The following is a 21,451-nucleotide window of genomic DNA, read 5'->3' as shown; positions in this document are numbered from 1 at the left end:
ACCCCAAAATAATGTTCTTGAATGCCTCCTTTCTCGATTTTTCTTGTTCTGATTCAAGTGTACTTTGTTGAAGAGGACACAGATGTGACTGGAATAAACTCTCTTCAATAGACAGTTACACAGATTAGGGCTGAAATAGACTTCAATACATTCATTTTCCTAATTAGCATCCTCATGATTCCATCTTATTTTCTCCTTGATTTTTTCTTTGATTTAATATGTCTTGTCTCGTCAGCTGCCTTTCTGTTTTTAACATCTTGTGAGAACAAGACAAGATTATATACATATATGCAAATTAGCTATATATGTGAATAACTTAAATATGTGATGCTATTATCTTTTTCTAGTACTAACTCAAGGTTAAGTCTTAAGGGCTTAAGCCCTAACCTGAGAACTTAGAAATGTTAGGAGCTTTGCCAAGACAAAAAATCCATTGATCATCCAATTGTTGACAACACCTAAGGATACAGAGGAATGGCCATGGTTCTCAGACTGGCAGTCAAGATTCTTGGTGATGTGGCCTCACTCATGTTCTCTAATCGTGGCTCCTGCTGCTTCACATAGCCTACTGTGTGGTCAAATTGAAGACCTCAGACTCCACATTTATCAGCTCTCTCTACTGCCCATGTTGCTCCTCTCTATTTGAAATGCTCCTCCTTTAGTAAGGGATATTGAAATCTGTCCATCTTTGCTATTTTGATGCAGATTTCACATCTTCCATGATTCAATCATTATCTTTGTCCTTTCTGTGCTGCTACCTCTTCCTTGACCTCAGATATCAAAAACCATTCAGTCATGTCTCTGAATTGCCTTAGAATTTACTCTCTCCTGTCAGTCACCTGCATGTTATTTGTTTAAATTCATGAATTCCCCCTATTAACTCCTGAGTGATTAACCTTTTTAATGCCCCTAAGCACTTGTATATTGAACACAGAGTAGAGTAGAACACAGAGAAAGAGGATTGAGGCTTTTCCCAGCCCCCGGAGGAACTGTATGGGGCCTCATGTTCGAGCACAGTGGATGGTAAATGTCAGACCAGTGTAAAGAGAGATGATTGTCTCTAGTACTGTATCTAGTAAAACAGATCCACACTGACCCTTCCACTATAACCATGCCCCAACTTTGCCTGTTACCTATGTGAAGACTGTAAATGAAGCACATCAAATTAACCAAGGGACTCTGTTCAAGAACTGTTAGCAACAGCACGAACTGTTGTTGTCTGCTTGGCATAACTACAAACTAGCGAGGAAAAGTAATGGAAACCACCCTAAGAGAGACTCAAAATGATTTTGAGATGAGACATTGACATTGCTCATCCCTCATCTGCTGGACCAGCAGAAGGAAAAGGGTGAGCAGCAGTGAGAGCAAGCTACACATCTGTATTTTGGCAGGTCAGATGTGGAAGGTGTAGAACTGAACCCGACCTGAGATATCTTCATGGGAAATCTGCTTCAGAAAAAAAATCCCGAGGGACATTGTGGGGAAGGAAGGAGAGAGGGAGGGAGGGAAGGAGAGAGAGAAAGAGAGAAGACAGAGCGAGAAAGAGAGAGAGGAGTCAGAGAGAAAAACAGGGAGAGGGGCCATTCATTTTGAGAGAGGTTTATTATAGAACAATCCACAGGGGAGCTCTAAAGAACTCACTGATAAAAATCATGCAAATTTCCTGAATGTAGATGTTCATTAGATAATATCTGACAGGGAAGAACTACAGACTTCCACATAATTACAAACTCCTTTGCTCTTAGTTCTCTCATTCACGAAAGCAAGTATGGAAAGTAGGTTACACAAGGGAAGTACAGTCTGATGGCTTTTTCTCCTCTCTCCCTTGGCTTGTTCTGAACCGTAGGTCAATCTTGATCCAGGGAGGAGAAAAGCTTTGAATTGCTTGAAAAGATGAAATGGTAGTTTATAATGCTTAGACTTTTAATATCTAAAGATGAGGTCATTTTAATACCTGGAATTGATCAGAAAATAATCTGCCCCTAGAATATCTGAGCTGGCAGAGATGGAATAACAATAGTGTTGGAAGGCAGAGGGTGAAAAACAAACAATAAATACTCAATTCTGCTTCTCCCATCTTCACTATTTTCCCCTGACTTCAATCCCATTATGGAACTAGTCGTAATAGTAATTGGATAAAGTGCTGTCACTCTGAGAGAACATTATGCTTGATCAACCATACATCTGAGGCTTTTTTCTCCTAATGGCAATAATGGCACTGGCATGAGTCATCCCAACACTCCCGCTGAAGCCACTAGGGAAGAAGATGCTGAGTTTCTCAAGGTGACCACTTGGCATGACAGTAAACAGGCTAAACCTATGGGAAAGAGTTAAATAGCCTCACCACCTGAGGTCAAATCCATAACTGGTATGTGGAATTAAGAACGCAAAAATTTAAAACCTGCTCACAGGTACAAAGCAGTTCTGACAGGAATAGAACTATCATGCATGCTTATGGATTTCTGATAATATTTCCTTTCAAGTGCTTATCAACCTAGCTAGTCTTGTCAAGAGAAGAAAAGGGAGAGAGGGGCAGAGTGAGATCCCTCATGTTGAAATGAAAGCATTGTACTGTGCTGCTCACATTACAAGCATTCTATCTGCTCTTTACTACCCTAAAAGAGCATTATATATGAGGAAATGATTTTTAATTATTGGTAGCTCATTTTCTTAAGGTCAGAGAGTTCTGGAATGGTGGAAGAGGTATATGATAACCCTCTCCAGGATACTGCTCTTAGACCAGTTGTGTAGTTTTAGAACCCCCTAGTATTTCTTTCTGTTTTGTTGTTGCATCATTCACAAGTTAATGATGCAAATTGCTTACAGATATCCAACACTGTAGAAGCAATACCATTGATTCAAAATTTTCTAGTCTATTATTATTAAAGCACATAGACAGGTAATCTTTAATAGGCTATGAATATACATTTCAACCCTAAGAATCAAAATTGATATTATATCTCTGTATCTGGTAAATTTTGTCACTGGGTTGATGTAATAAATGATTCATATATTTATTTCATTCTTTAAGACACTACATGAAATTCTCAAGGTTATTAAAATCAAGCATTGCCTGATGCTTTACCTGTTATTTTTCATTACAATTCTACTGTTGAAAAAGGAAAGAGAGATGACAATGCCATTCTTTTTCTTTGCTTGTTTTTGAGGCCATTGCCTTTCTCACTTATTAAGAGTTAGTGCCAAGCCCTGAGCTCCTTGATAGGAAATGCTTTATCAGTGTCACCTCACAGGGAGGAAATGAACAATAGCTACTGTAAGCCACACCTCACTTCTGTGAGAATTCTCCCAGAATAAAATGCTAGCATTTGTTTTCACATGTCAAAAACCTGGCAAAAATCTGGTTTCATGTCAACGTGAAGCATAGCTGAATAACGAAAAGTGATCTTTGAGTTTCAAAAATATATAGCTAGAAGATTTCTCATTCGTTTTTCTATGTGCAAGATACAAACTTGCAAAAAATTCAGAGTGCACTGACCATATCTTGAGGCTAAGGAATAATAATCACCCAGGGATTTTTAAAAGTCGAGTTGGAAAATTTCAGGTGTCTACTCACCCTCATTATTACTTTCAAAATGTTATGAGATTTTATCACAGGTGATAAAGGTGGCTCTTTCTCAGTGAAGCTATTTGCATACATCTAGAAGTCCATAAATAAATACAAATAACATACTCTGCTAAAGGGCTTACTTGTTAAGCAGACCATCAAAGTAATGGCTACATCTTGCATGAGATACTGGTAATTTCCAAAGAGTTGCAGTTGCTGAAAAAGAAAAAAAAGTAAACATTATCAATCCCGTCACTGTTTTTCAAGTAGTTAGAAGGCAACTTAGCAAAAATCATCAGCATCTTACTGAACAGAGAAGCATAGAATACTTCTCATATTGATTCATTTAATGCCGTACTAGTAACAAATGTCAGTCTTTATTAAACTACCTCCTTTTCATGCATTAAATTTGGCAGTGGTAGTCTCAGCCTGGGCGATTCTCAAAATAAGATATCAAAGCCTAAAAAATTCCTTGGAGAATCTTAAGATACATAAAATTAGAAATCAAAATCTTAATTCCCTCAGCAGGTATTACTTTCCATCCTTACTCAAGAATTGAGATTGTAACATGCAACTGTTCTTCAAAAGGTTGACAAAGAAATGGAATTAAAATACAAACTTAAGGAACCAACACTATAGCCAGGGGCATAGCCACTGGCATACCATGCAAGTATCAGCTCAAGTTCTGGCTGTTCCTCCAATCCAGCTCTCTACTAATGTGCCTGAGAAAGCAAAAATGGATGGTGAAAGTCATTGCCTCCAGCACCCTTGTGGGAGACCCAGAAAAATCTTCTGGCTTCTGGCTTCGAACTGACCAAGCTTTGGCCATTGAGGCCTTTTAAGGAGTGAGGAAGTAGACAGAAGATCCTCTCTCTCTCTCTCTTTCTCTGTCTCTCTCTCTCTCCCCTTAACTTTACCTTCCAAATAAATGAAATGAATCATTTAATACGTGCTGCAGAAATATTTTGAAATCCATGCATCTGGTTTTTATAACGCAGATTTTCTGTAAACATTATGCAGATATTTTGCATGGACTTCAATGTGTGCATCAAATGGGGTGGGGAGATTCACACCAAATAAACTTGTCTTTCAGTTCTGCTTTGCTTAAATTTTTGAAGCATGCTCCTACTTCTCCTGCAGTTTATTCATTTCCACAAAGTGAACAAAGGACTTTCCCATGTATGTGCACTGCAGCCTTCAGTCCGGTATCCTTGCCTTTCTAAGGTTTCCATAGACATAAAACTTCTTTTAAGTTCACAGTCAAGAAGCAGAAGCATTTCATTATAAAAGTCAAAGCATTATTCTCTTGAAACTTGTCTTATGCTACCTTTAGCAATCAGGTCTGGATGTTTGCTTCTTAAGTGTTGATCGAGCACTGAAGTATAACTTTGTTCTGAACACATCATAGACCAGATTTATGTGTACAAAACATATTCATGTTGCTATTGGGCCACGCTTGTTTTGATCTACACCATCAGAGTGAATGACTCCACAGTGGATTATGATTCTAATTCCATCTGTGGAAACCCTTGAATTCAAGTTTTGTTTTGGTGTTTTCAAAAGGCTTGAATCAATTCTGTGAACTCTTCATTTCCAATTCTTCATCTTTCTGTTTTACCTTTCTCATATTCTTTTCCTTTCTTTCCCCTGAGTCCTGGAAGAGATGGAGCAAGGAGAATTTACTAGAAGCAGCCTTAGTTTTCTTTGCACTCTAGGACCAGCATGCTCTTTGAGTGAATCTTTGGAGGATTTGAAAATAATTGACCAGATAACTTTTCCAGGAGCACATTTTGATCAAAGGTAAGATCTAATTTGTTTTCTGGATAAAGGCAAAATGTGAATCCAGATTTTCTGATATCCTGCTTGGCCCCTGCTTCTCCTTACTTGACTGCATTGTAGCCCTCTGTGTGTGTGAACTTTGTAAGCAGCAACCCACCAGGTGACTCAAATATCACAGGGTAAAAGTCAAGCAGCTCTTTTGCTGAAGTGCTTTGGGCCTGCTGAGTAATTCCACTGTAGAGCAGGCTATGATTTTGGAATAATGGAGATTACTTTCAACCTATACATAATTATTTCAAGCAGCAGATTAATTGTTAAAATCTTATTGCTGTTTAATTTAAAGAGTGCTTGCTTTTATTTTTAGAAAATTGCTAATCCTTTACTAATGACTTATCTAACTGTATACATTCTGGGTAGATTCAGAAACAAACAACTTAATATAGGAGGCTTTTAGCACTCCAGTCTTTAAAAGCCAAATAAAACTTCTCCATTTTATCTCTTCTCAGTCTTTCGCCAAAAGTATTCCACCCTTGGAGACTGATCCATTTCCCACCAGTTATATTTAGACTTCTCTGAAGTGCTCGTGATACTACAAGTGAAGAAACAGGGACTTGGAGAGGACAAGTGTCTTACGTTATTGGGAGAAAATCAACATCCTAGAATAAAGGATCTACATCTACTTATTTAGTTTTTTTAAAAGATTTATTTATTTTTACTGAAAAGTCAGATATATAGAGAGGAGAGACAGAGAGGAAGATTTTCCATCCGCTGATTCACTCCCCAAGTTTCCACAATGGCTGGAGCTGAACCAATCTGAAGCCACGAGCCCAGAGCCTCTTCCAGGTCTCCCACATGGGTGCAGGATCCCAAGGTTTTGGATCATCCTCGACTGCTTTCCCAGGTCACAAGCAGGGAGCTGGATGGGAAGCAAAGCTGTCAGGATTAGAACCGGCGGCCATATGAGATCTCAGCATGTGCAAGAAGAGGACTTTAGCCACCAGACTATGGTGCCAGGCCCACACCTACATATGTAACTTCATATTTCATTCATCATTAAACCAGGGCCTTAAGTCTACAGATAGCTATTTTGAGAAATGCCATTTATTTATATAATGGTAAATCTAGGAGCCACACCCCCAAATAAACTAGAGATGTAAATATCACGACTGGGAACATAGGCTTTTGCTTCTTACCCAATAGAGCAATGATGTACCAATGAATTGAATTATTCCGTACATGGTCAAGTATTTAAATACCCCAAAGGATGAAACCAAAGCAGCTCGGCCTTCTCTGTTGAAAAATAAGGTTAATAATTGACTATGTGTCATACACAGCTCCCAGTCTTTTATATTTCACAAGGACTTCAATATAAATATAATTATTCCCTAAAGGCAACTGATGTACATTAACTGAATCACTGATTCAGCTTCTCACTTGTTTAACCACTCATCTATTCATTCATCCACTCTCTTTCTCTTTCACACATTATCAAACTCATGGATTCACTTTTTAGTTTCTGGTTTCTGAGTGCCAGCATTATGCTAAGAGCCATGGCAAACATGAACTAAACCGGACATGCGCCTTCCTCTCAACAAGCTGTCAGTGAAGTAAGAAGATTACTTATCCATTATGGACACAGTACAACATTATAAATGTCAAGTACTGACTTGATTGCAATCATTGCACTGTAACAACTCACTTCCTAGAGGACCTTAGAGACATAAAACTAATGGATCTCCTCACTTTTCCAGGGATGTCTATGTGACTCTAACATTTGAAATGAAATAGATTTGGTGGCTTCAACAGCCCAGGAATAACCCAAGGTAATGATCTGAGTACCTTAACAAGTAGATATTGTCCCCTGTTAAAAATTCCACTTGAGCTGTGATTTCTTTATCTGAAGCTGTGTTGGGTAGGGATTACTCTGAGCAAAAGAGGCCACTGTGAGGCAGGAGCACATGATGAGGGGTTTGGGGAGCTTGGAAAACCATCCTTCCAGGCAGAAGAAAATTTATATGCCAGGTGACCCACGCCTTCCTTGTTCTGGTTCTCCATTACCCACTTTATTTTTTATTTTTTTTTTAAAGATTTTATTGTTATTGGAAAGCCGGATATACAGAGAGGAGGAGAGACAGAGAGGAAGATCTTCCATCCAATGGTTCACTCCCCAAGTGAGCTGCAACGGGCCGGTGCTGCGCCGATCCGATGCCGGGACCAGGAACCTCTTCTGGGTCTCCCACGCGGATGCAGGGTCCCAAAGCTTTGGGCCGTCCTCACGTCCTCGACTGCTTTCCCAGGCCACAAGCAGGGAGCTGGATGGGAAGTGGAGCTGCCGGGATTAGAACTGGCGCCCATATGGGATCCCGGGGCTTTCAAGGCGAGGACTTTAGCCGCTAGGCCACGCCGCCGGGCCCTAACCACTTTATTTAATGACTGCTGACACAACCAAGGCATGGAAAGGAAAACCTGAAAGTCAAATTATTAACCTCTCTTCCAAGGCCAAGATGAATGGGCACTCACAGATCAGAAGCTTAATCCCTACAGTTCAATGGGTTTTTTTTAAGATTTAGTTATTTATTTTCAATTTTGAAAAAGCAGATTTACAGAGAGTAGGACACACACAAACACACACACACATACATGGGAGGGGAGAGAGAGAGAGAATCTTCCATCTACTGGTTCACTCTCCCAAGTGACTGCAAAGTCTGGAACTGAGCTGATTCAATCCAAAGCCAGGAACCAGAAGCTTCTCCTGGGTGTAAGACATGGATGAGGTTTCCAAGGCTTTGGGGTCATCCTGTTCTTCCTTCCTAGGCCATAAGCAGGAAACTGGATGGGAAGTGAAGCAGCAAGAACATGAACTGGCACCAATATGCAATGTTGGCATTTGAAGGGGGAGAATTAATGAATCAAGCCATTGAGCTGGGCCCCCTAATAATTTAAACAGTGTTGAAAGTTGATAGACATTCAAGAGCTAACCAGACTCAGACATTTTATTGTATAGTAATAGAAATTTTATTGCATACAACCAGAAGATTTAAAAAGCCATTATATTTTAGAGGGTAAAATCGCTGCTATCACCACCCCATATGAGTGCTGTTTCAAGTCCTCCCTACTTCGGGTCCAGCTTCTTGTTAACACACCTGTGAAGCAGCAGAAGATGGTCCAAATCCTTGGGTCCCTACATGCATTTGGAAAACCTTGGCTTTGACCTGGCCCAGCTCCAGAAATTGAGGCCATTTGGGGAATGAACTAGTGGCCAGAAGAATTCTATCTATATTTACACATCGTCCTTTCTATATAACCTTGCCTTTCAAGTAAGTAAAAGAAATAAAATGGACAAATATTGCAGGTTTGGGTAGAAGAGGAATCAGGACAATTTGGGTAGATGTTCTCCATCTTCTCCAACAGACTAAGGTGCTGCTGGTAGTTAGGACTACTAGTAAGGGTAAGTGTGTGAAGGCCTGGATTACTCTTCCTGAGTTTAACAAAAATTGTGATTTTTACCTTGTTTTTTGTAATTGTGTACATTTCCAGGAAAATTAAGACATCCAGACTTAAAGAAACCACACACACATAAATTCCAAATAAAAATCAGGAGTGTTTGCATCAGCCTCTTAACTCCCTGCTTTTTCTTAATTCTTTAGAACTTATAAGTGACTCATGAGTTGACTTACATGTTCAGCAAACATTCATTGATCACTCTTATATATACATCAAGAAGCTAGGCACATGCTTGATGCAGAAATGAGTAAGACACAGACCCTGCACCAAAGGATTTGAGTAGTGGAAACCAGTGAGTCAAACTTCCGAGGACACAAATGCAACCTTGAGAGTGGGCTTGTAGTGTAGAGGCTTAGATTGCCACTTGAGACCCTGTCCCCTGGCAAAGTACATGATTCAAGATGTCATGCTTTCAACCCAGCTTCCTGCTAATAGGTTATGGAAGCAGCTGATCATGGTCCAAGTGCTTGGGTTCCTGTTACCCAGGCGGGAGATTATCTAAAGTTCTTGGCATCAAGCTTTTTTGAGCTGGCCTAGCCCTGTATGTTACAGAAACTTGCAGAGTGAACCCATGAACATAAAATGCCTGTCTCTCCCTCTTTAAAAAAAAAAACAACAATGGAAAAACTACGGACCTATGTGTCTTTTTCCCATTTTCCATAAACTTTTTGTTATTCTTATTTTCCATGATACAATTTTATAGAAACAGGATTTCCTCTCCCTCTTCCTTTCCTCCCTCTCTGTTTCTTCCTCCCATCGATTTCTCCCATATTATCACCATAATATAGTCCTTTAATAACAGTTACAAGTTTTAACATTCTGCTATATCATGGCATGATAGCATGGCATGCCATGAAATATCATGGCATTTATAGGTATAGGCAAAGGTACAAAATCCAACATTAAAGTACATTTAATTGATTCATTGAGAGTCCTCCTTTTATTTGGGAGTAGAGATGCATACTGCAACATTTTTTCACTTCTCGGTATGTTAGTCTCCAATTATACAATTAATGTATGAGAATACATGTACATATTTACCTATACATCTATTGTTTTGTATTTTGCATGAAGGCTATCATATCAGAGAGAAGACTGGTTTATCTTACTGAGCATAATGGTCTCCATGGGCTTATGTTTCTAAAACTATACCTCATTTCCACCCATTATAGCTTCCCCAGAAGTAAGATTCCACCAAGGATACCAATGCTAAAATAAGTCTAACTAAAGCATATCTAGCTTTCATGGATCTATGAAATAGAGAAGCAAGGAGTCTCTAACCTAAGTCTCTCTAACTAACCTATATCTTACTGGAAAAATTTTACATCACAACTTGTGTTTTCTAAAAAGGTATATTGTATTCATAAATGCATCAGACCACATCAGAATGACAGAGTATATGAAGTTCCAATTTCATGGGTTTTTTAATGGACCTGATAGGAAATTTCTGAAACTCCCTATGGAAGGAAGCTCCCTTTACCTTGCTTAAACTTCACAATTTCCATATGAAAATTCTTCTGGTCCAATTGGGCTAACTTGTGCCTGCACTCTCCAGTTACAAACTTAATTATTAATGTGTCTCTCCCCTTATTCCCACCTGTAATTCCTTCCCAACCCCCTTCTGTTTACAGAAGCCCTAGCCAGCCACCATGTTTCAACACCCTTTTAAAACCTTCTTACTTGGCTTAAATTCACTTACTCAAACTACCAGAATGTTTACTGTATAGTTTGGATATGACTTTATTTAAAGCACACTTATGAAGCAACTTGCATGCATCAAGTATGAAATTCTTTATTTTGTAAGAAATCTATTATATCTATATACTTTACTGGGATATGAATCCTCATGGCAAGGTTTGGCCCCATTTTTAAAAAGCATTTATCTTACATTTTATTTATTTGAAATGTAGAATCACAGAGAGGAGGAGAGACAAAGAGAGTTCTTATCTTCTGGTTCATACTCCAAATGGCTACAATATCCCAGACTGAGCCAGACCTCAGCCAGGAGCCAGGAGCTCCTGCTGATCCAAGCTCTTGGGCCATCTGCACTTTTCCCAGATGCATTAGCAGTGAGTTCGATTAAAAATGGAGCATCGAGGATTTTAACTAGCATCGAGGATTTTAACTAGCTACAATGCTGGATCCACTGTCCAATTCTTTGTCTAACACATGTTCAAGTACAATGCTTAATGAGGTCTGTGAGTTGTGTTGATGATGGAAAATAAGAAATAGGGTGACATTTCTGAGAACTATCTGTATCTAATCACTGTAACATCAATATTTTTTTATTAATTATTTTGCATTATGTGACAGTTTCATAGGCTCTGGGAATCCCCCCACCCCACACCCCTCCCCTCCCCACTGGTGGATTCCTCCACCTTGATGCAGTATTACAGTTCAAATTCAATCAAGATTCTTTCCTTGGAAACATATACCAAGCATAGAGTCCAGCTACTTATTGTCCAGATGGGTTGAACAGTTTCTTGGGGAGACCATTTCTGGTCTGAAGTTAGAGCTGGTAGAATATCATCACAGTCAATTAAGAGTACCAAAATAACATCAACAGCAATTTGCAATATTATGGAATTGACATGGTTTTGAGTAACCAGTATGTTTAAAAAAAAAAAAAAAAAAAAAAACAAGTCCTAACCACAACCTATGATTAGCTCATTGACATTTCAATTTTAGTTTATATACAGGACTGGCTGCTATATACCTTAAAATGGCTATAAGGTACCATTCAGCTGTCTCGTGTCTATTTCATTTTAGTATTTAGCCATTTGTTGTGTTGAAGTATAATTTTGCTGATCTTGGCAGATTTTAGGATAATCTAGACTGGCTTGTAACTCTAACAAGATATTTGTCGACATTTAAGGTGCAGAACATTTTTTTTTGGGGGGGTGCAGGAAAATCCTCAACACCATGGTGAGGAGTAACTTATCTTTGTGTCCCACCCAGCGAGGCATGAGCCAATCCACACCAGCTCTTTCCTGTCAGATTTCAAGTTCTACTTTCTGTTGTTTGTCTATTTATTTTAGGTTTTTTTTTTTTTAGTTTGTATGATTGTTTGTTTGCTGTGAGGGGTTTTCGAAGCGATCCCGATGGTGTAACATCAATATTAAGGCAAAGAGACAGTGAGAAAAAGGGTTAGCCACTTTGCATAGACAAACCAATAAGACATAGTGCCCTGTTGGTTCAGGATGAAGAAGAAGAGAGAAATAAATAAACTCTGGGAATCTGAACTTCAGTGACTCACTCAGTGGAACCAATCATTTACAGAAACTGGTAATACGGGAGAATCAAGATGGCAGAACAGGGTAAGAACACATTGACACTGACAATCTTCAGCCAGGGTGAAGCAAAGGGGCACATTTCATAAAATAAGAGAACAAGGGTGAGGGCAGAGGGGCATCTGGATACTGATGGGCTTGGAAAAGCAGCAAAGACAATAAAGTGATATTGCAGTGATGAGATAACCCAACGGCAGTCAGAAAGCAATGAACTGAGCTCCACCAGCAGCCAGGTGGGAAGGGAGTTCACTGGGAGCTCAGCAGGCGAACCCAGGCAAAGAACTACCCATCCTGCCAATTTGTTTGATTCAACCAGGTACAGAGAGAGAGAGCAGCAGATCCCAAATAAGTGATGCAGAAACAATGTGAGTTTCACAGCCCACACCCGCACCAGTCATATCAGGCACCATTTTGTGTAGGAAGGCAAAGGCTGTGGGATGGGACTGTGCATGCACTAAGCTGGAGTGAACTCATTTTAGCTCAGTGCATTGCACCAATGTGTCATCTTCCAGCTTCTACCCAAAATAGGTCTGCATAGTCCCCAGACCTAATGGCCAGCATATCCAGAACTCCACCAATGGCACATCAGGCATCAGTTTGTACAGTGTGGCAAAGGCTATGAGACTTCAGGGACAGCAGTGAGAAAATTCACTTCCAGCTCAGTGCATTGCACTGGTTCTACAGGGAAAATACTATCAACTTTGGACTCCTATGGGCCAAAATAGTTCTGGGTGACCCTCAGACTTAACAGTCAGCAAGTTCTAGCAGTATCACCACCACCAGCAACCTAGCTATTTAGGACGCCAGGTTTCTCCCTAATCCTGGGAACTGATTGAACCAGAAGTTGGACAAAGGGTGTACAGAAAATGGTCAGCCACAGCAGGGGGTCACAGGAGATGGAGACTGGCAAGCCTGGGACTGGAGCTACGGAGACCATGGAGGAAGCCTAAAACAAGAATCTAGACATGAAACATGCTGGAGGGAGTGGCACAAGTGACTGCAAATAAAGAGCTGGGTACCAAACACAATCAGTAAAATTGAACTGTATGCCTGTGGATGATACAGCTTAGAAACCTGTCCTGAGAAGAATCTGCTAACCAGAAATACAATGACCAAGAGCAAAAGAAGAGACAGGAGCACAATGAATATTACTGAAGACTCCCCTGTGAAGAAACAAAAATCTTTGCCGATCTCAGAGTTAACTGAGGAAGACAGCGAGAAAATGGGTGATACAGAATTCAAAACACTTCTTATAAAGCTGCTTATCAACAATGAGAAGCACATACAGGAGTTCCAGGAATTTAAGGAATATGTTATACAGGAAATAGCAACACTGAAACAAAATCAAATAGAATTATTGGAAATGAATGACACAATAAAGCAGATTAAAAATTCAATGGAAAGCTCCATATTAGGATAAGTGAGGCAGGAGAAAGAGTCTTAGAAATGGAAGATATTTCTTGTCACAATGGAGAAACAATCAAAAAGCTGGAAGAGGATTTGAGTTAAACCAAGAAAAGTATGCAATAATAAAGGAAAACTATTAAAAAGCCAAATGGAAGAACTATAGCAGCATCAGAAGATGCAGAAAGAGAAGCTGGGATTAAAAATGCATTTAAGGAAATAATGAAACTTCACTAATATGCAGAAAGAATTGAGAAACAACATCCAGGATGGGCACAGAACTCCCAACAGAACTGACCAAAAGCGATCTTCACTGCAACGCATGATAATCAAGCTCTCTTCAGCTGAACACAGGAAAAGATCCTTAAATACACATGTAAAAATGTCAACTGACATATAGGGAAATGACAAACAGACTCACGGCTGATCTCTCAAAGGAAACTCTCTAGGCCAGAAGAAAATGGAGCAAAATATTCAGATTCTAAGAGAAAAATTGTCAGCCTAGTATAGCGCGCCGACCAAAGCTTTCCTTTGTCTTTGAAAAGGAAATAAAAATTTTCCACAGTAAAAAAAAAGTTAAAAGAATATACCTCTTGCCCTAAAAATGATACCTAAGGATGTTCTCTTGACAGAGAAAAGGAATAGCATCCCCAAAACAAATGCAAATGTGAAGAACATCTAGGACAACAACAGAAGACTAAATCAAACAATCAACAACCCATTGCTAAAAAGACTGGACCAAATTATCATCCATTCATATTAACCCTGACTGTATATGGCTTAGAACCATGAACCAAATGTCATACTGGGTCAAAAAACAAAACCCATCTATCTGTTACCTACAGGAGACACATCTCACCAACAAATTTCAGCAGAAATTATATCTCATGGATTTTAATGTTTTTGTTTTTAGTTTCATTTCTTCAAAATGTTTCTTCTCATATTGAATTCTTCACTGACTCAAAGGTCATACAGTAGTATAATTTTCTACAAGAAGTTTCTTGGTTTTCTTGGCATTGTAAATTTCTATTTTTCCTCCTGTTGCTGATTTTGTTTTATGGCTTTTCATTTCAGAGAATGTGTAATAACTGTGCAATACAGACTATAATATCTGGATGTGAGGAAACAATACAGTATGCATGCCTACTTCCAGATCAAAGAGACTTCCAATGAAACTTAACTATATCTGTACAGTAGGATGCAGGACTTTGCCATTGTCCATTCCCACAATGAGGGACTTATGACTGTTTATGAACAACTATACTACTGTATTAATATAGGGGAAAATCGTTGTGGGGGGAAGGGGAATTTGGGCAGAGGCATAAGGGAAATCCCAGAGTCTATGGAGCTTTATCATAAAAGACAGAAGAAATGTCTGTCTTTTCCACAAACATCTCAAATTGGGGTGATATCTTTCACTCTAGTGGCCATCAAATTCCTAGATGGTACTCCATAATGCTATAGAAAACAATCAGGGGGCCTGGCGCAGTAGCCTAGCTGCTAAAGTCCTTGCTGTGCATGAGCCAGGATATCATACTGGCACTGGCTCTAATCCTGGCAGCCCTGCTTGTGGCCTTGGAAAGTAGTCGATGATGGCCCAAAGTCTTGGGACCCTATCCCATGTGGGAGACCCAGAAAAAGCTCCTGGCTCCTGGCTTCAGCTCCCGATTGCTTCATCTCCAGCTATTGCGACCACTTGGGGAGTGAATCAACAGATGGAAGATCTTCCTCTCTGTCTCTCCTTATCTCTGTAGAGCTGACTTTCCAAATTAAAAAAAAAAATCTTTTTAAAAAAGAAAATAAGGGAACAAGATGCATGAACAGAATGCAAACTATGATGTTAAATAAAGATAAGAGATACCATCAAAAATTAAAGGGAGATGAGTGTGAGGGAATGGTATTGACAAAGAAAAATAGCTTGTAATTCCTTCAGCTTTTCTAATCCTTGCCAACCAATTACTTGTAACATCTTCCATGGAATCACTTCCTGTATATACTAGTTTTCATATTGAAGACATGTAATAGTCTTTGGAGAATCTCTGTAATGAAGTGTGCCCTTTCTGCTTCAATCTTTCCCAATTGATGAAGAAATAGCCCAGGAAGTATTAAGCACACAAAGCAGAAGAAATGCAAATGGTTCATCAACATCAAGTGATGCTTTCAGTTGTCTGCATAACACAATCACATATCCTTGAAGGTTTAGCTAAGTTCACTTTGTTGTGGCTTCCCCCAGCAATCTCAAGCAGCCGTGACGACCCCTTTAATCAATGCACCAATGGCACTTCACCCACAACTGTTATAGTTCAATTTTGTGTCTCCAGAGCCAGACAAAGAGCCCATCATCCACATGGGCAAAAGGGGAAGGGATGACTAACCTGATGAGATGAGGTACACACTCAATGTTGGCTGTTTTTGACGTGAAAGGCGATGCTACAGATGCTTCCTGTTCTGACAGTGAGATTCCTGCATGAGCCATTTTCAAGGCCTGGAAAGAATAATTTGTGTTACAGCCTGGACTCCTTGGGAAAGACTCTTCCTACCATAAAGTTATAACACTATACCTTTGCATCCCTGAGTCTCTGTTTACACTGTCCCTTCACCAAGAATACGCTCTCTCCCATGATCCACAGTCACAAATGAAAAAGATAGCAGTTAAATAATGCTCTATAGGCAAAAGTGCTCTGTGTGTGTGTGTGTGTGTGTGTGTGTGTCTGTACACTCACACATACACATGCGTGTTGGGTGTGAAGTGTATAGATGTGATAAGGAAATGTATGTATTGACTCAAAAAATATATTAAGGGCATTGGTGCAGTGAGACAATGTTGGGAGTGTCTGCACCTCAGACTTAGACTGACCCACTCATAATTCCGGCTTCCTGCTGATGCACTTCCTTGAAGGCTCCAGTACTTGGATTCTGCTGTTCCTATGGGGAATCTGGATTGAATTATGGTTTTCTGGATTCATCCTGACCCAATCATGGACATCTGAAGAATTAGCCAGTGAATGGGTCTCTCTCTTGCTCTCTTTCTTTCTCCCTTTCAAATAAATACATAATACACACTTTAAAAATGCCATCAGTTGGATTGACTGACTGGGGTCTTCGACCATTTTAGTTGTTATACCTCATATTGTTTTTATGAAGAGCAGGAAGAGATATTTGTGGCTACCTTTCCTTCATCCACTTCATCCAGCCAATCAACTGATAAATGAGATGGAATGTGGCACCAGATCACACTCATCATTTTCATTCTAACCATTGCGTTGCAATTCTAAAATGAGGGCTAACTGGTTTCTTACTCTCTGAAAACTGTCTAGAGTGTGCTTAGAAATGCATTAACAACAGGCCAGCCAGGCTTTAGTCCTACAGGAACAGTGTGGCCTAGAATGAGATGTTGGACTTGTGCAGTTCCATGGAGCAATAAAGTTGGTATTTACCAGTTTCAAGTTCAATACTATTACATTTCCTCCTTCCTCATGTCTAATTAGCCTTCTGTGTCTTGGCTATGTAACTCAAGAACATCCATGTTACCTCAGGGTTAGTTTTATGCATGATTGTTTCCCTATCAGACAATGAGCTCTTTGTACAAGAAACACTACACCATTTTTTTAAATGCTTAGTGTTTTTGTTTCATACTAAACTCTATATAATTATAGTAAGACTGAGTATTCACCCCATATTTAAAACCAAAGGCTTGTTTATTTATATATTTCAAAGAGAGAAAAAAAGATTACACAGCTGCTTATTCACTCAGATCCTACAATATGTAGGTCTGGACAAGATCAAAGTAGGGGGCTGAGAATTCAGTTTGAAATCCCCATGTGGGTAGCAGGGAACCAAGTACTTCAACCATCAACCACTGCCTCCCAGGGTGAACATTAGTATGAAACTGGAATTAGGAGTGGAGCTGAGACTTGAACTCCATCATTTCAGTATAGGGCATGGTCCTCCCATGTAAGTGTCCATACAGCCAAACATTTGTTTCCAATTTGTGTTTTGTAATTTGAGAGGGAGAGGGGGAGAGAAGAGAAGAAAGGAGAGAAGGGGTGGGGAGAGAAAGAAAGTGTATGGGGAGGAGAGAGGAGGAGAGAGGAAGGAAGGGGAATAGAACAGAGATAGAGAGAACTCTACTGCTTCCCTGCTTGCAGGGCTTCCAGCTGAAACTTAGAGCTGGGAACCAGGAGTTCAATTTATTTCTATCATATCCATGGCAATAAACCAACCACTTGAGCCATTCCTGCTGTTTTCCTGGGGTCTGCATTAACAGAAACTGGGAAACAATAGCCAGAGCAGGGTATTGAATCCAGGCATTTTAATAGGTGATCTTAACCTCTATGTGAAATACTTGCACTCATTCCAGATTTTTAAGGATAAGATTACCAATAGCCACTTCTCATGGAGCAGAAATTTTATAATAAGTCTTTTTATGAGCATCTTAACAAAACATTTGGGGAATTAAAATGTGAAGCAAAATAAATATCAGATTTCAAATATCTAACAAACTTTGGACAAAGAAATATTCTTGACTTCTTGGCTGACAAGTTGGCTATTCAAGCCTTCTTTCATGTGTGTAATCCTCACTATAAAATGTTGCTCAAATCATATGTTTAAATTCAAAATTAAAAACATACATCGTTCCTTTATTGTACATGAGAAGTAATCACAGATTCATTCAATTTAGAATTTTCTACAGTATGTAACAACCATACTTTTTATAGGACTTTTGGATGAAGCTAACTGGCTTTTTTTTTTAAGACTTATTTTATTTTTATTGGAAAGACAGATATACAGAGAGGAGTTCAGACAGAGAGGAAGATCTTCCATCTGTTGATTTACTCCCCAAGTGGCCACAACGACCAGAGCTATGCTGACCCAAAGTCAGAAGCCAGAAGCCTCCTCTGGGTGTCCCGCACAGGTGCAGGGTCCCAAGGCTTTGGGCTGTCCTCAACTGCTTTCCCAGGCCACAAGCAGGGAGCTGGGTGGGAAGTGGAGCTGCTGGGATTAGAACCAGCGTCCATATGGGATCCCGGCGCATTCAGGGTGAGGACTTTAGCCACCAGGCCATGCTGCCGGGCCCAGCTAACTGGCTTTTTAAAAATAAATCTATTTATTTGAAAACCAGAGTTAGGGAGAGAGGGGGAGAGATAGAAAAGGAGCAAAAGCTAACTTTTAATACCTAAGCCAGAGTATGAGTTTCATAGGACTAACTAAATGCAATTTACACATAATTCAAAATGCAGGTCAAATCAGTGCTAAACTTCATGGCTAAGACTTTATCAGTTGTGTAACCTTGAGCAAAATTACTCCGACTGCCTGAATGCTATTTCCCAACTGATAATATGGGGGATTGAAACCAGCTAGTTTTATAAACTCTCTTCCAGGTCTGACATGTTGAAGGAAGTTCAAATTGTCTTCCCTCATCTCTTTTATCCTAAGATTTGCCAGAAAACAGCTGACATGACTCATTTCATTTGACTCCTCTCCATCTCTAACCCAGACTCAGGCACAGGAGGTTGTAAACTGCAAAATAATGCTCTGGCTTCTGGAGGAAGAATGCAGAGAAGGACACCTAGGGATCATGGGGTCCTGCGTTAGCTGAAGTCACTTCTACTCACCCCACAGTCGTTAGCTCCATCACCACACATACCCACATAATAACTGCAGGGGAAAGGAAAAGAAAAGTTAAGTGATTTCCACTCACATGCAGGGTGTGTGTGTGTGTGTGTGTGTGTGTGTATCCCAAACACACGTGGAGTTAGGAAAATTACTCTGAAGTTCATACACTCAGCAAAAAAGAAAGGGCCATTTGATTATTTAAGTAGTTTCAATCAATTATTTTGAAATGGTAGTGATACCAACAAGGACATCAGCCAAAACAGGGCTGGCATTTGAGTATCTTCACCAAAGCCAAGCTGAAGAGCATGCAGTCATGGTTTCAGTATTTCCCACGCAAGCAAATGCAGGGATCATTACCCAATCCATCTTTTACTATTGCTTTCTAGGGAGAGTTTTTAAAGTTCAGATACCAGAAAAAAAGACATCTGGAAAGTAACTTAACATATATAACCAGTGATATAACATAATTATAATCCATGATGCATCTCAGACTGAAAATGAGATAATAGGCCCCCTACCTGTATCAGGTTTGATATGAAGGTGTGAATAATAACTAAAGCAGTAGACAAAGGTCTTTTTATGTAAGACACAAGCTGTTCTTGCATTATAAGTACACAATACCTTATGGATCTTCATTAATGACAATAGGACATTTACCTACATTTTACCAAAACCAGATAAAATGATAAAATCAATAAGGGAGAAAAGTAAAGTTTGCTTAGGAATTTCCTTATTATTAGTTAACACATAGAAAATGAACACTTTTAGGGCAGGACTTTGGTGTGGCTGTTAAGATGCTGCTTGGGATACAATATTCCTATCAGAGCCAGGGTTCCAGTCCTAGTGCTGCTTCCAATTTCAGCTTACTGCTGCTGCACATCCTCAGAGGCAGCAAGTATTGGCTCAAGTACCTGAGACCTTGCCATCCACAGGAGAGACCTGGATTGAGTCCCAGGCTCATGGCTTTGGTACAGCTCAACTGTTGTGGATATTTGGAGGCATGAACCACAGATGAAAGATCTCTGTCTGCTTTTCAAATAAAATGTGAATAAGTAAATAAACAGCTTAAAGCCACATTCTTATTGGCTAAATATTCAAATATGGACACATTCATACTCATATGGTTCAGCCTAAAATCAGGTTAGTGCACATGAAACCCTCTCATAAGCATTTACAAATGCATACCGTGACTATCCAGAGCTGCTGAAACAACAGCTTCTTTTTTTTTTAGGCTTAAAGCACATATCTAAGCTCACTATCACATCAAAAATCTGATAACTGGATTTAAAAAGAACATTCAGAAAATATTATGCATACCTCCAATGATGAAGGCATGAGAATAAGATTAGGAGATTGAGAAGATAGCTCGCTCCAACACAGTATGTGTTTTTCTGAACTGATTTTTTTTTTTAGGAGAATAGAGAGTCGAAATTAAGCATTGAGGCTGGCAAAAATTCTCAGACATTTGAGAAAGGGAAAATTACTTTCTTCAGTCAATACCATATAATGACCAAAGAGGTGAAAACAGCCGTTTTAGGCTCTGATTACTTACCCAGCCTCAAGGCATTGTGGGAGTTAATGGGCAGTTTTGAGACGTCCCTATGAGTACTTGCACGATGAAATGTAATGATAAAAAGCAGTTTCCCGATTTCACGTGCAACTTATCAGCCATTAGGGGAAGTTTCATTACTCTCTGTTCCTTTTCACTTTCTGGAATCCGTAGGCCAGAAACTAGAACATTCCCAGCAAGTAATAACGCAACCTGTCCCAAATAACTGGTTCACTCTGAAATGCCTGGGTCATCTTTATTTGTTAAGGAAACATGAAAGAACTTTTCTTTGATATAATTGCTTTCAGGTGCTGTTTGACCTCTTGCCAAGAGCACCTGAAATAGTTGTCTGCTGGACTGACATGGAATGACTTCAGTTGATAACTCACATGCCTTCCCATTTTCCCCATTCCCAGTGATGTAAACACCCCCACTCTATTTTCTCTGTGTGTAACAGATACTTGTGGATTTTTTCTGGGCTAGGGAGTCCTAATATAATCCTCCATGAGCCTCACTTCTTGGCAACCTACTCTCTTGAGAAGGAACTGGACCCAGTGATTTCTTCGTAACAAGTACAAGATATCAAACATGATGGATTGCCACTACTGAAGTTTGGATGTAAAATGCTGACACTCATCTCTCTCCATACCCTCAGTCCTACTGAGTGCTTCTCACTTGTCCATTCTTATGGAAGCCAGCTTCCAAATTCCTTATGAAACAGGGCATGTGGCAAAGGACTGAGAG

The 21,451-nt window shown here is 39.6% G+C and overlaps 1 protein-coding gene across 1 annotated transcript in view; it reads right to left on the bottom strand.

Annotated features, from left to right (window-relative positions):
- The window catches only part of ATP13A5 (ATPase 13A5), a 107,070-nt gene that overhangs the window by 14,982 nt on the left and 70,637 nt on the right, over positions 1-21,451 (bottom strand). Inside the window, exons 22-25 of the mRNA XM_058661297.1 lie at positions 19,158-19,200; positions 15,918-16,027; positions 6,538-6,634; positions 3,709-3,781 (exon numbers count right to left, since the gene is read on the bottom strand). Coding sequence (XP_058517280.1) covers positions 3,709-3,781; positions 6,538-6,634; positions 15,918-16,027; positions 19,158-19,200 — 323 coding nt within the window. The remainder of the gene's footprint in view (positions 1-3,708; positions 3,782-6,537; positions 6,635-15,917; positions 16,028-19,157; positions 19,201-21,451) is intronic.

The sequence above is a fragment of the Ochotona princeps genome, chromosome 3 (genome assembly GCF_030435755.1).
Source record: "Ochotona princeps isolate mOchPri1 chromosome 3, mOchPri1.hap1, whole genome shotgun sequence".
Classification (NCBI taxonomy): Eukaryota; Metazoa; Chordata; class Mammalia; order Lagomorpha; family Ochotonidae; genus Ochotona; species Ochotona princeps.
Note: the sequence above shows the minus strand (reverse complement) of the source record. Positions and strands in the feature narration are given on the sequence as shown.